Genomic DNA, 14549 nt, shown 5'->3' with positions numbered 1-14549 from the left:
TATGATAATCAAGGTGGGCATTTCCAGCACAAATCCAGGGTTTAACAAGAACGTCTGAGGAAGGGGGGGGGGGGGAGGGGAGGTGTTAGGAAAACAAGGGGAAATAGGTTACCTTGCATAATGACTTAGCCACTCCCAGTCTCTATTCAAGCCTAAGTTAATTGTATCCAATTTGCAAATGAATTCCAATTCAGCAGTCTCTCGCTGGAGTCTCGATTTGAAGTTTTTCTGTTGTAATATCGCAACTTTCATGTCTGTAATCGAGTGACCAGAGAGATTGAAGTGTTCTCCGACTGGTTTATGAATGTTATAATTCTTGACATCTGATTTGTGTCCATTTATTCTTTTACGTAGAGACTCTCCAGTTTGACCAATGTACATGGCAGAGGGGCATTGCTGGCACATGATGGCATATATCACATTGGTGGATGTGCAGGTGAACGAGCCTCTCATAGTGTGGCTGATGTTATTAGGCCCCGTGATGGTGTCCCCTGAATAGATATGTGGGCACAGTTGGCAACGGGCTTTGTTGCAAGGATAGGTTTCTGGGTTAGTGGTTCTGTTGTGTGGTATGTGGTTGCTGGTGAGTATTCGCTTCAGGTTGGGGGGCTGTCTGTAGGCAAGGACTGGCCTGTCTCCCAAGATTTGTGAGAGTGTTGGGTCATCCTTCAGGATAGGTTGTAGATCCTTGATAATGCGTTGGAGGGGTTTTAGTTGGGGGCTGAAGGTGACGGCTAGTGGCGTTCTGTTATTTTCTTTGTTAGGCCTCTAGTAGGTGACTTCTGGGAACTCTTCTGGCTCTATCAATCTGTTTCTTCATTTCCGCAGGTGGGTATTGTAGTTGTAAGAATGCTTGATAGAGATCTTGTAGGTGTTTGTCTCTGTCTGAGGGGTTGGAGTAAATGCGGTTGTATCGCAGAGCTTGGCTGTAGACAATGGATCGTGTGGTGTGGTCAGGGTGAAAGCTGGAGGCATGTAGGTAGGAATAGCGGTCAGTAGGTTTCCGGTATAGGGTGGTGTTTATGTGACCATCGTTTATTAGCACTGTAGTGTCCAGGAAGTGGATCTCTTGTGTGGACTGGACCAGGCTGAGGTTGATGGTGGGATGGAAATTGTTGAAATCATGGTGGAATTCCTCAAGAGCTTCTTTTCCATGGGTCCAGATGATGAAGATGTCATCAATATAGCTCAAGTAGAGTAGGAGCGTTAGGGGACGAGAGCTGAGGAAGCGTTGTTCTAAGTCAGCCATAAAAATGTTGGCATACTGTGGGGCCATGCGGGTACCCATAGCAGTGCTGCTGATTTGAACGTATACATTGTCCCCAAATGTAAAATAGTAATGGGTAAGGACACTTGGGTGCCCAAAAGTTTACAGTAGATGTTTCTAGCTGTCTGATCCTTGTGTTGGACTGAATTGCAGGATTTGCCATCACTGTGCACAGGCTTACATCTTTGATAACTTTTGGCCACTCCAAGGCAGAAGTTTGTTCAGATGATTTTCTTACTGAATATGTCACAAGGAATGAGTTTTTCACCTTTTCTTCTTTCCCTTGTTAGTTACTTGGACCCTGTGCTTTTTAAGGTCCTGATATGAAAATTTGCTTATCTAATTGGAATATTGATTTTAGTGTCATGTACCGTTCATGAACTTCTAATACTGTAAATCAATCGACTAGCATAAAGTTATTTGATGTTTTGTGCTTCTTATTGTCTCTCTATTGATCTCATCCAGTACTAGCATTGTATTTTACAGAAATGAATCCCGAATATTTTCAATGCAGTTATGTATTGTGCTGTATATCTGGGTACCAGCTTGACAATTAAATAAAGCGATTTGGCTGACAACAATCCCAATGTATTATTGTACCTGTCAACTCTCAGATCACCAGCACAGCCTGGAAAATGGAATGCTCACTACTTTTAAGGGCACTCCAACATCTAAGCACCGTATTGATAAAAACAGTGGCTGCTCACAAACGTCTGCCATCAAGAATAAAAACATACCCACCGTTATCAACATATTTTAAGAGGTTGAAGGGTTACATGTTCACTCATTTCTAGGAATGTGACAGCCCCAAGAAATAAATTATCAGTTGTGTATTCCTCAGATATTTGTCAAGCATATGCACATATGCATATATATATTTAACAACGTCTTTTTGTGTCCTGATAAAACCTACATATTTTCATGGATATGTCACTCGCTGTGGGAAGGCACAAATTACCTGTGTCATTACATGTTTTTCTGTATGAACCAATGGGTGGAAAACAATTTTGTAGAAGTCAAGGGAGTTTGTTGTTGTTGTTGTCTTATCTGGAAGTAAGCCAGACATTCTTGGAGCCTGTTGATGTAAATGCCATGCCAGGTTTAACTGTAAATTGAAAAGCTTACTCAAAGCATTTCACACAAACATCTCTAGCAGATGGAATGAAAACAAGTTCCAAGGGTAAACAAATATCTAGATGACCTGGCAACACCCAGATTAGGAAATAAGAAAATATTAAACATAAAGGACCACTTGGCCAACCCAGCCTCCCTCTCCTAGATTTTGTGTAACCTTGCTTTGTCATTGAACCTATCCACTTTTTTCCCTGTCATTGTCTCCAGTTGTCTTACACGCACCTTGCTTTTGACTGCAATAGGTCCTGATGTTGTGGCTCTTATACAATGCCCCACAATCCTTTTCCGCAGAGAAAAATCCAGTGTCCCTTCCCCAACCCATCTGTCTCTGTAAGACAGTGGAGACATGATACTCAGTCTATAGCTGACTGCTAAATTAAATTGATCATGGAAGAAAGGTTGGTGTCTTGCCCCTCAATGACACTGGCAAGTTTATGTTTAGCTGTTGACACCTCAAGGCGTGGAGTTTTAAATCCAACATTTCCATCTCAAGTGTTGTGGTCCTCTTTGTGAAACTCAGTGATGGAAGGTAAAGTGAAGGAAATGGGTGTTTTTAAGGGATCTCAGAAATCTAAAAATAATGAAAGGCTACATAGTAAGATGTGGCATCTGTGGAAACAGCCACAGAAATAATCCTGCAATTTAATAACTAGCACAGCAGGCTGAAGTTGTTTATAATCTACTATGGTTTAAAGTATATTTATATCCCTGCCACTGTATAATGAGGCATATCACATAATCTGATGGCAAAACTGTTGCCAGATAACATCGTTTTACTTACTATAACTTACAATACTTAGATAACTGCACTACATGGCTAGTATTAATGTATTTTTATTATTGTCTTGAAGAAAAAGTATATAATTTTAAAATGTTTTTCTTTATAATCCATGCCCATCCTTCCCCCAAAATATCCAATATAATAATTTCTGGCATTAGTGCACCATCACAAAAGCTTTTGCAATATTTAGCTGTCCTTGTTTTTCCTACAGACAAGGAAATGAAAATGATGTAAACATTCAGTTTACATTATTGGATCCAAAAGGTTTTTTTCTTGGTCATCACAGGGATGACTAATTTTGCCACTATCATTAAAAAATCCCCTCCTCCTCCCCCCTCAAAATAAGCCATTCCCTGTAAAAGTAAATAAACAAACTGCAGTGGCCTCTTTTATATGCCTCACCCATTGAGTATTTCTGCTGCCTTTTCTGAGGTATCTAAATGTTATGAAACAACAGCCTTCATTTATGTGAATGAGAACCCCTTGGTCTCAGAGATAGACAACAAACAGAAGAAAAACAATTGGTTAATTATTTTCTTCCCTGGCCTCCATAATGGTTTGCCACATGTTTTGCATCTTGTAAGCCAAAATAAGAGCATATGAATTGTAACTGTATAGTTATACTTAATTTATATTTCAAAAGCCTGGCTCTGGCATACCTGACACTCACTTGGACCTTAAAGCAGTGAGCGCCTTGCCAGAGGAAATACCAGTAATCTTTCACTGCACAGCCCAGATACTCCAACTGACATACTTCCTGGCTTGGACACAGTCTGTAATGCAACTCACTGAAGCATATCATACCAATAGAACACAGAAGCTGACTTAATGGCAAAATAAAATGCTTCGCTGTGAGGGATCCACAACATAATTTCAAAAGTGAAATGTTACATCCATTGTTCCTACTCTTTAAAATATATATCACAAGATCATAGCTAGAGAATCCTGCGCAGTCCCACTGAAGGGGGAGCACTGAAGTAACATGACATAGAAAGAAAATAACAGGTAAATATTGTGGAGTGACACTGACATACCTTATAAAAATGACACCGCTAATTATCCCTGTGTATTTTAAAACATGTTTTTTTACCCCCTCCTCACCTGCCAGTCGTCTGTCTCTTGTATTTTTCCAGATAACATCCAGGGCTCTAGCAGTAGAGTCTCTGATATGATCACTAAATGATCTTCTCAAAGGGGCTTTCACTGTGTGTTCCATAATGCAGTGCAGAGTATCACACATCCACAGTAAAACTGCAGCAATTTGGCCACAGGATAATGGGCATTCTTTGCTCTGTTATCTGCCTGAAATTTCCTTCACGAGGCAGGTCGTTACTTTGTAAAATTAGTCGTCAGCTTTGCGGAGCCCTTTCCTTCAAGACTCAGGCATTGCAGTTCTCACTGCGGACACAGGAAAGCTCAGACTGCAGGCAACCTACTGGAAAGCTGCCAAAGTCAGAACTGCTGCTACATCTGGAAAGGCTTACAAATGAGCTAACGATACACTCGTTTAGATTTGGAGCTTTATTTGTGGATATCTATATGATTCTAGCTTCCTGTTTAATCAAAAAACTTACTGGGCACATACTTGCATGCTCATTTATTAAGATAACATGTCTCTGCTTAACTGACATTTCAGGTAATCTTTCATCTTTTTTTAGAGGAAAAAAGTAAGAAATGGGAAAGAGCCATTTTTTTCTGACTTGGTTCATTTATTTTATTTTTTTACCTTATTTTTCTTACATTTCATTCTGTCTGTGGCACAAGATGATTTAGGGCCTGATTCTGCCATCCTTATTTCTACTGAGTAATTCCTTACTGCACAAGTAATATTGTTGGTCGCAGTACATAAGGGGTGGGGGACAGAATTGGGCCCTTTCTATCTTAGCTAAAAGGGAATGTAAGACTCCACACTCTAAAAGGTTCAGGCAAACTCCAGTGACCCTGAATGAAGCCAGTTTGACCTTGCTCAGTTTGACCTTGCACTTCCCCAACGAAGAAAGGAATGAAGGGGGAGTTGATTCTCCACTGGTAGTGTCTGAAGTGCCCCTGGCAATGTGTGAATAGCTTAGTGCTCCCAGCCTACAAACCTTACACGTGTCTAATTTCCTTTGAAATCAATGAGAGTGATATGTGTGTCAGGACTTCAGGGGCAGGTTGTCCTGGAATTAATTCAAGCCATAGTTCCTTATTTTTACACCAGCAACTGAACTTTTAAAAACAGACAGCGCTATTTTCATGAGAAGTATTATTATCATTAAAATTAACTGATGAACTTCACGTACAGATCAGCCCACACAGATTCCATTGCAGAATCAGGACCAGAGATTCTACCCTGAAGGGTGGGGGTGGGGAGGTTCTACTCTTTTATACTTTATTCTCACGTTTAAAAGAACTGTTCTTTGAATAGGCATACAAATCATTTACTTTACACCTTCCTATTTGTTGTTATCTTTTCCTTCATCTTTGTTGTCATTATTTCTTCTGGGCCAAATTCTGATCTCGTTTACACTAGTGTAAATTGGGAACGACTTCACTGATCAGAACAGAAGTCCCCAGGATTTATACTGGTATAAGTGAGAGTAGAATTTAGCCCTCTGTTTGTCTAACACAGGCTGAAAACTCTTCAGCTCAGGGCCTTTGTCTTTTTTTATTTCTGTAAAGTACCTGTAAACTTGGTTGTCCTGCATAAATATTAGAGCAAAAATAATAGTAGAACCATAATCTTGCACCCTTTATACTCTTCCTTCTCCCTGGCCGTGGCAGTGGGTGAGGAAAGAAGCCAGCCTCTTTGTGTAGACATCTGAGCCTTCTGGGGTATGCATAGAGATAATCTGTAGGTGTTCTTCTGCTCCCGCACAGCCCAGCATTTATAGTCACAGTGGAAGTACCAACGGAGACAAGTGCAGGCATTTTGACCATAGTATCATCTAACCTTACTCAGAGTAGTAGAACTAACTACTCCCCACAGCCCCACATCTTCCACTGTTTCGATCAATGGTGGAGATGCACCAATACAGAAAAACACACATTTTCCTCATATAGATGTGCCTACAGTAGAGATGGCGGCATTATCCTCAACTCTAGTGCTCGATAAATGTATCTCCATAACTTATCTGAGCCCCACTGGCCCAAAGAGGAAAAGAGCAGGTGGAGAGATAACAGAAACTCCAGAATTGTGCATTTTACCAAGCAAGTTAACCAAGTGTTGGAGATACTGGATATGGTTGCATCATAGTTCCATGCCTTATGCATTTCTGTGGCCTCTGAACTGTTGACACACATGTAGAAATGTGGAATTTCAAAGTGTTAATTCAAAGTATCAATTAAAATAGATGAAAGCTCAAGAACTTGGTTTGGAAACTGTCAGAATGAGCAAACAAAGGGTAAAGAAAGTAATAAAACACAACAAATTGGATGGAGGTGACTTGTGGGGCATTACTGGTCTGATGTTACTTAACATCTTCAGTAATAATCTTAAAGATGTTATGCAAAGAATTTAATTCAATTTTCAGGTGATACTAATATGGAAGGTGCTGCAAACAACTGTGGGGACATAAAAATACTAAGATAATATAGAGAAGTTAGAAATATGATCAGGGAATAAAATGAGATGGATTTTGGAAAACCATTAACTGATGCATCTAGGGAGAAAATAATCCAAAGGAAATATATTGTTAGAGGAAGAAATCTGAGACACATTTATATAAGAAGATTCCAGGTCTGTCACTCTGCGTCTCTCCCTGAAACCTATTAAGTTTAAATCTGTAGTGTCATGTAAAGTGATGGGAACAACTACAAGAATGGTTGAGGGTTCTTTTTGTTCAAAGTATCCCCAAATTGAATCATCACTGGGTTTTACTGTTCAGCTTTGAAATTCTCAGCCATCTTGACTTTACAAATGGCACCCAATACAGTGTACAGCCACAGTAAAGCATGTATCTATGCCATGCCAAGGGTCCTAGACCACTGTGATAACAGAGGTAACTCGACCAATCACTGCCCTTACTCAACCTAATTTGCATGCCACAAATTGCATGAGGGAGATTGCACAGATGGTAGATTACTTTGCCAGCTGCCAGACCCGTGTGCGTAACTGCCACCTGCACAAATCAACACAAACCTCCTAGCACAACCCCTCTAGGAATAAATCAACACAACTACCCACATAACAACATAACCAGCACACACAATAACCCCAAACGTACATAGCCCCTCACTTCCTCCCCATTCCCTGCATAAGAACAGCCATACTGGGTTAGACCAGTGGTCCATTTTGCCCTGTATCCTGTCTTCTGGCCGTGACCAGTATCAGCTCCTTCAGATGGAATGAACAGAACAGGGCAATTTCAAGTGATCCATCCCCTGTCATCCAGTCCCAGCTTCTTGCTGTTGAAGGTTTAGGGATACCTGGAGCATAAGGTTGCACCCCTGTCCATCTTGATAGACATATCTTTCATGAACTTTTCTAATTTTGAACCCAGTTATACTTTTGGCCTTCACAACACCCCCGACAATGAATTCCACAGGTTGACTGTGTGTTGTGTGAAGAAGTACTTCCTTTTGTTTTAAACCTATTGCCTATTTATTTCATTGGGTGATTCCTAGTTGTGTTATGTATTCCCCTTGTGTTCCGTGAAGGGGAAAATAACACTTCCTTATTCACCTTCTCCATACACTTCATGATTTTACAGGCCTCTGTCATACCCCCTTAGTCATCACTTTTCTAAGATGAACAGTCCTAGCCTTTTAATCTCTCCTCTTATGGAAGCTGCTCCATTCTCTTATTTTCATTGCCCTTCTCTGAACCTTTTTCAGTTCTAATATATCTTTTTGGAGACGGAGCAACCAGAACTGTGCACAGTATTCAAGGTGTGGGCACACCATGAATTTATATCTTGGCATTATGATATTTTCTATCTCTTTCCTAATGGTTTCTAACATTCTATTAGCTTTTTTGACGGCCATTGCACATTAAGTGGCTGTTTTCAGAGAACTATCCACAATGACTCTTTCTTGTGCGGTAATGGCTAATTTAGAGCCCATGATTTTGTATGTGTAGGTGGGATTATTTTTTCCAGTATGCATGACTTTGTACTTATCAACATTGAATTCCATCTGCCATTTTGTTGCCCAGTTGACCAATTGTGAGATCCCTTTGTAACTCTTTGCAGTCAGCTTTGGGTTTATCTATCTGGAGTAATTTTGTATCATCTGCAAGTTTTTTACCTCACTGTTTACCCCTTTTTCAAGATCATTTATGAATATGTTGAACAACACTGGTCTCAATTCAGATCCTTGGGGGACTCATTTATTTATCTCCCTCCACTGTGAAAACTATTTATTCCTATCCTTTGTTTCCTATCATTCAACCAGATACTGATCCAGGAGAGGATCTTTCCTCTCATCCCATGACTTCTTAGTTGCTTAAGAGCCTTTGGTAAGGTCCTCTTACCATTTTTTTTATTTGGATATACATTTAGTTTGAGCCTCCATTATAGTGTTTTTAAATAGTCTCCATGCCATCACAAACCATCACAATATACACACTTGCCCACCCTCATTCATTCATACCACAAAACCATAAACTTATGTGGGAATGCTGAGGGTCATCACTAGTGAAAGCTTAAAGCAACATAGCAGGTGACAGTAGACAGAAAATTAGCTATGACTTTGCAATGCAATATGGAAGCAGAAAAGGTTTCTGTACTGAGACTTCGGGTCAGAGCTGAGGAGGCGGCTGATAGTCTTTCCCTACATTATTATACAATTCAAGTAACACCACATCGGAAATAATGCATTCCGTTTTGGTTTGTGCTGCCTCAATATCAGAGATATTTAGACAAAATATGGAAGAATAGAGAAGAGAAAAAGTCATTAGCGAGTTGGAGGGATTAATTTATGAGGAAAGATTAAAACTTAAATCAAACAGCTAATCTAGAACAATGGAAATAAAAATTAAAGAAATGAAAATTTAGGATGGGGTCAGGGATCAGTTGACAGTTTCTAATGGTCAGGTCTTCTATTCTGGGAAGGGAAACGCTTCTAAGGGAAATAGTGAAAGCCTCATTGCTTGTGATATTTGAAATTAAACTGGACAAATCACAGGGACGTTTACTGAAAGAGGCTGACCTGCTTTTGTTGGGGAATCACCCAGGTGCCCTCATATGTAATTTCTGTCTCTAATTCCGACAATTCAACTAATTGTGCACAGGTATAATAGGCTTTGGTTGGAGGCCAGCAGGCACAGTGGACAGGCCACAGCCAAACAGTCGCCTTGAGGCAGTTCTGGGAAGTCCTGGGGGCCTGGTAATGTCTGGGGGAAGGATAGGGGGACCCAGGCCCTCCCTCTCCACCAGGTCCAACCGAGGGCCCAAGGGGAGAGAGGTGAGAGGTGGTCAATTCTTTCTGGCTGCCACTCCAGGTCAGCCTCCCCTGGGCCTTCAGTTTTCCTTTCAGTTTGAGGCATGGCCTCAACCTTCTGTTTACACAGTCTTGGTAGTCCAGGGCTTTAGCTGGGGTGTGGTGAATGCTTCCAAGCTCACCCTCAGAGTCCAGTTGTCCCCCCTTCATCAGTGAGAAGGGGGATCCCGGCCAAGTCTTACAGTCCCAATCCTTCCCTCGTGGATTGCTTTGCCTCACTGGCTGCGGCCTGTCTGCCTTATTGCAGCCTCTTTCTTTCTATCCCTCCACCAGCCTGCCAGAGCTCCTTTTTAAGTAGGTCCTCCATAGGAAGCATGCCCGGCAGCTGTGGAGGAGCAGGGCCTTCTTGGCCCAATACTGTTCTGTCACCAAGTTTACCTTACTGTGGGGTCTGTAAACCCATCACAACCAGTATTGCAGCAAAATATATCCCATGGAAGGACAAGCACTGTTCTGAAACTTCCTTCAACGTCTAGCCACAATAGGTTAAATTTATGATGCAACTAGAGCCCTATTTTTGTGTTTCAATACTTTTGGCAATGTAAGGAAGCCCATCAGTGGAATACTTTAGTACTTTATTAGTAATCTTAGTTTTTATAGTTACAGTACATGGGTGCTGTCGCTGTCTTCTAGAATTCTTTTATTTTAGTCAATATTTCTCTGTTGTATGAATAAAATGAAAACCAAAGAAATAGGTTCAGTCACAGATTAAACCATCTATGTCAAAGACTGCATACCAGGTTAATAATAAAATAAAGAGCTCTGAGGGGGAGGGGGAAATTGCCGGCAACAGAGGACTGAAGAGGACAAATCTTAAGCAGTGGTCTGCAACTAGGAAGCAGGCATGTAGTATGCTATCAGGCAGAAGGCAGCAATATATGCAAACAGGACAAGAGCACAGGCTCTGGAAATAGTTTCTGTGTAATTTCAGATGGAAAATAAATCTTAGGGGCCAAATCCTGACCTCCTATTCAGCAGATGTGGGTCTGGCCAGAACTCTGCAGCCTGGAATCTAGATGGTGGAGACTCCCCATGGTCAGCAATCACAGGTCTGCTCTGCAGTCACCCAGATCCCACCCTCCTCTGGAATGGAGTTACAGATTCCTCCTTCCCCACTGCCCTTTTTGACAATCAATCACCAGTGAATTAAAGTGAACGCTTCCTTAATGTCCCTCTGCCAGGGGTGGGATCTCCCTACTGAACGATAGCTGGGAAGAAAGGTATGAGCCATCAGCTTCTCCATGCTGCACCAGAACTGGCTAACAACTCTGAAACTGAGCTGTCACTCAGCAACAGCAACCCACCTGCCCAAAGACATCACCTTCTCAGGATGATTGAGGGCAGAGGGCAGCAACGGAGACGCATTTAACCCCTCCTGTCACCCCTCAATTCCACACATTAGTGTCTGAGCAGATCTAAGTCCACACATCACCATGCCTCCCCCTCTTCTCCCACTCCTGCAGGAGGTTCTGCATGGGCTACAAATACACATGGGCAATAGTAACCCCTCTTGTTCTTACAACAGAAAGGGTAACTCAGATTCATCAAGGACTGGGTGGATGGGGATCTCATTTTTATTTCTGGGCTTTGGCAGCACCTAAGGGTGGAGCAGCTGCATAAATAATCTTGCTATGCCAGGCTAGCTCCCCTCAGGATTGGTTGGAATACACAGAGATCCCCTACATGTGTGTATCGGCTTGGCACGGCCTTCAGGACTTGGGGGCCTTGTGTTTAGCTTGGTCTATTAACTCTTGGGTTTGCCTATACTGCGTGTGGCTACATCACTCTCTGCTGTGTTGTCACTCTGGGTCTATCAGTGACTGGCCTCTTCAAGGGCTGCAACTGTCACACAGTTCTCCTAGAGACTAACAAATTTATTAGAGCATAAGCTTTCGTGGGCTACAGCCCACTTCATTGGCTGCATAGAATGGAACATATAGTAAGAAGATATGTATTTACATACAGAGAAGGTGGAAGTTGCCATACAAACTGTATAGATTCTATTTCCCCATGTTAAGTATCCTCACACCTTCTTGTCAACTGTCTAAATGGGCCATCTTGATTATCACTACAAAAGTTTTTTTCTCCTGCTGATAATAGCTCATCTTAATTAATTAGCCTCTTACAGTTTGTATGGCAACTTCCACTTTCTCTGTATGTATACATATATCTTGTTATTATATGTTCCATTCTATGCAGCCGATGAAATGGGCTGTAGCCCACAAAAGCTTATGCTCTAATAAATTTGTTAGTTTCTAAGGTCCCACAAGTACTCCTGTTCTTTTTGCGGATACAGACTAACATGGCTGCTACTCTGAAACCAGTTCTCCTAGACTGGCAAATCCAGACCATTTTACCTTGGTGCTACTCTGCTTCTGCTAGCTAGCATCGAAAACATTTCTTGCCCTCCTCAAAGCAACCAATGACATTATGAGTGTCAGACTGTCATTGACATGACCTTTTAAAATAAAAGCAATGGCAGAATTCTGCAACGTTAACTATCACAAGCTTGATTCTGAGCTCAAATTCACGGTGCACAACATTGTGTGTCTTGTAAAATCACCTGCTGTGCACGCACGCATGTCAACATTTACCAGTTCACACCTCATACCATGTGCAGTATGTGAGATCAGATTGTGAAGTAGACCTTTAGCAAATCAGCTTTTAAATAAGCTTTTACCCATTTACAACAACATGAAAGATCATAATTTAAAGTTTTCAGACTGGAGCTCAACCGAGGCTACTTTCCAACAGAAACCTGGTATTGTATTGTTAAATGGCATGTTGATACATATCAGATCCTCAGATGCTCAATATTTTTAAAGCTACCAGTCCCAGCAGACTGTAAAGAATTAGGGAAATTCCTACAGGAACAGACACAAACAGATGGACACATATCCCTAGCTGGCAAACATTAATCCAAACAAAGGTTTTAAGGATTGTGTTTCCCCTAGGTTATGTCTACATTGGCACTTCAATGGCAAAACTTTTGTCGTCCAGGGGTGTTAAAAAACACCCCCGCCCCCTGAATGACAAAAGTTTTACCGATGAAAAGCACTGGTGTAAACAGCGCTTTATTGGCAGGAGTGCTCTCCTGCTGACAAAGCCACTGCCGCTCATGCGGGGTGGAAGATTTTTGTCGGCAGGAAACAGCAGCTACACTGCGCGGCTTTTAGCGGCACAGCCATGTTGCTAAAAGCTGCATAGTGTAGTCACAGCCTTGGAAGTTAGGCATTCCCAAGTACTGCTTAATGTAGACCCCACAGGCATGGAGGAAAGTGTTTGATTTTTGTTATGACCAGTCTGATTACTGGTTGACATTTTTCTGATGAAAGAGTTTTCTGCTGGAAAATGTATTTTCATCAAAATAGAAACGTTTTGTGGAAATGTGTCAATTTTGAAGACATTTTTCATGGGAAAAAGTTTAAACAAGTCTTATTTCATTTGACTTTCTCATTTGTTTAAATTAAGACTAAACATTTCATTTCAATAAGGTAAAAACATTTCACCTCAACTTTCTCGTTTAGATTCACTTCATTTTGACTATTAAAATGTTACTTCTATTCTACAATATATTTAATAATATATACCATTTAATATTTTATATGATAATGTTTTAACATTATCTACAGAAAATGTTTTGACTTATCAAAATGAAGCATTTTGATACTTCTAAATAGAAATTTTTTGGAATTTCTATTCAGCGAGAAATTTCTAAATTTTGACTTTTCATTGCAATTTGGAACGAAAACAAATTTCAAAATGTCAGATTTTCCCACACAATGGAAATTCTACTAGTCTACTGGTTACTGAAAAGCATGGGGTTAGCCTTTTGAAATTAGAATACTAGAAATCAGAAAAAGTAGGAACTATAACGTTGAGCAACACCTCCATTCTTATTCTCCAACGTACATGGTGTGGGGCAAAGTGGCTAAGAAAGAACATTGGGATGCAGTCACATGCTCAAGGGTCAATGTGTAGTGCAGATAAAAGGAAGCTAGGAAATGAAAATGAAGATCAGGCATGAAGATAGAAATAAATGGGGATGAAAGACCTTTGCAAGGTGTGGAGGTATGCAGGGAATTCTCATAGAATATGTCTACACCACAGTTAAAAACCACCATCTGGCCCATGCCAGCTGACTCAGACTTGTGGGGCTCAGTCTAAGGGACTGTTTAATTGAGGTGCAGATGGTGGGGCTTGGGCTGGAGCCCTATTTCTAGGACCCTGCGAGGTGGGAGGGTCCCAGAGTTTGGGCTGCAGCCTAGACATCTACATTGCAATTAAAAAGTCCCTTAGCCTGAGTCAGCTAGGATGGCCAGCCGCGGGTGTCAAATTGCAGTGTAGACATATCTTTACAGGCCTTAACCATGGATTTAATTGTGGCATTTAGAGCATAGCCCTGAGCAGGAGATAGTAGGCCACTGCCCTGCCCTGCCCTAGTGGGAGCTTCCTGGATTTCCCAACACATAGGGGAAATATGCAGTCTAATCTCCTTGGAGCACCTGGCCTGCTTTGAAGTGGAGGAAGAGGCATAGCAACTCCTCCAGGGCAATGTACTCCTCTGGGAGTGCACAGAAAGAGCAGAGCCTGTATTTCTCTAAGTATTTGTCTTTGGCCCTTGCACAGCGCATGCGAGCCTTTTACCCCTTGCCACACTTGCTCTGATGCAATATCCAGGGATTACCTGGCCCTTTATATCTGTATAACAAGCATTACAATACAGTTTTAAAAAACAATCCAGGCTATTCCATTAGCTATCCCACCATTTTCTGGTATACCCCAAACTCACTATGGTTTGTTTTTCTTCTAAAGTCTCTTCCATGCCTAGACAACCACACTTCTCTTGGCAAAGTGCTTGGAGGAAATCCTCCCAAAACACTCCACCTGGGCAGACACTTAATTGTCTTTTGTTGTTTGATAAATCCAAGCTGACAGATTTACATA

General features: G+C 41.4%; 1 protein-coding gene across 2 annotated transcripts in view; it reads right to left on the bottom strand.

Annotated features, from left to right (window-relative positions):
- DLC1 (DLC1 Rho GTPase activating protein) overlaps positions 1-14549 on the bottom strand; it is a 356025-nt gene that overhangs the window by 145343 nt on the left and 196133 nt on the right. Inside the window, exon 1 of one of the 2 annotated variants that reach the window (XM_043546179.1) lies at positions 4284-4630. The exons of the other annotated variant lie outside the window; for it this stretch is intronic. Within the exon in view, the coding sequence (XP_043402114.1) occupies positions 4284-4422 (139 nt within the window). The 5' untranslated portion in view covers positions 4423-4630. Of the gene's footprint in view, positions 1-4283; positions 4631-14549 lie in introns of those variants that run through there. 2 annotated transcript variants of the gene reach the window in all.

Source organism: Chelonia mydas, chromosome 4 (assembly GCF_015237465.2).
Source record: "Chelonia mydas isolate rCheMyd1 chromosome 4, rCheMyd1.pri.v2, whole genome shotgun sequence".
In the NCBI taxonomy this organism is placed as follows: domain Eukaryota; kingdom Metazoa; phylum Chordata; order Testudines; family Cheloniidae; genus Chelonia; species Chelonia mydas.
This window is presented reverse-complemented; position numbering and strand designations above follow the sequence as displayed.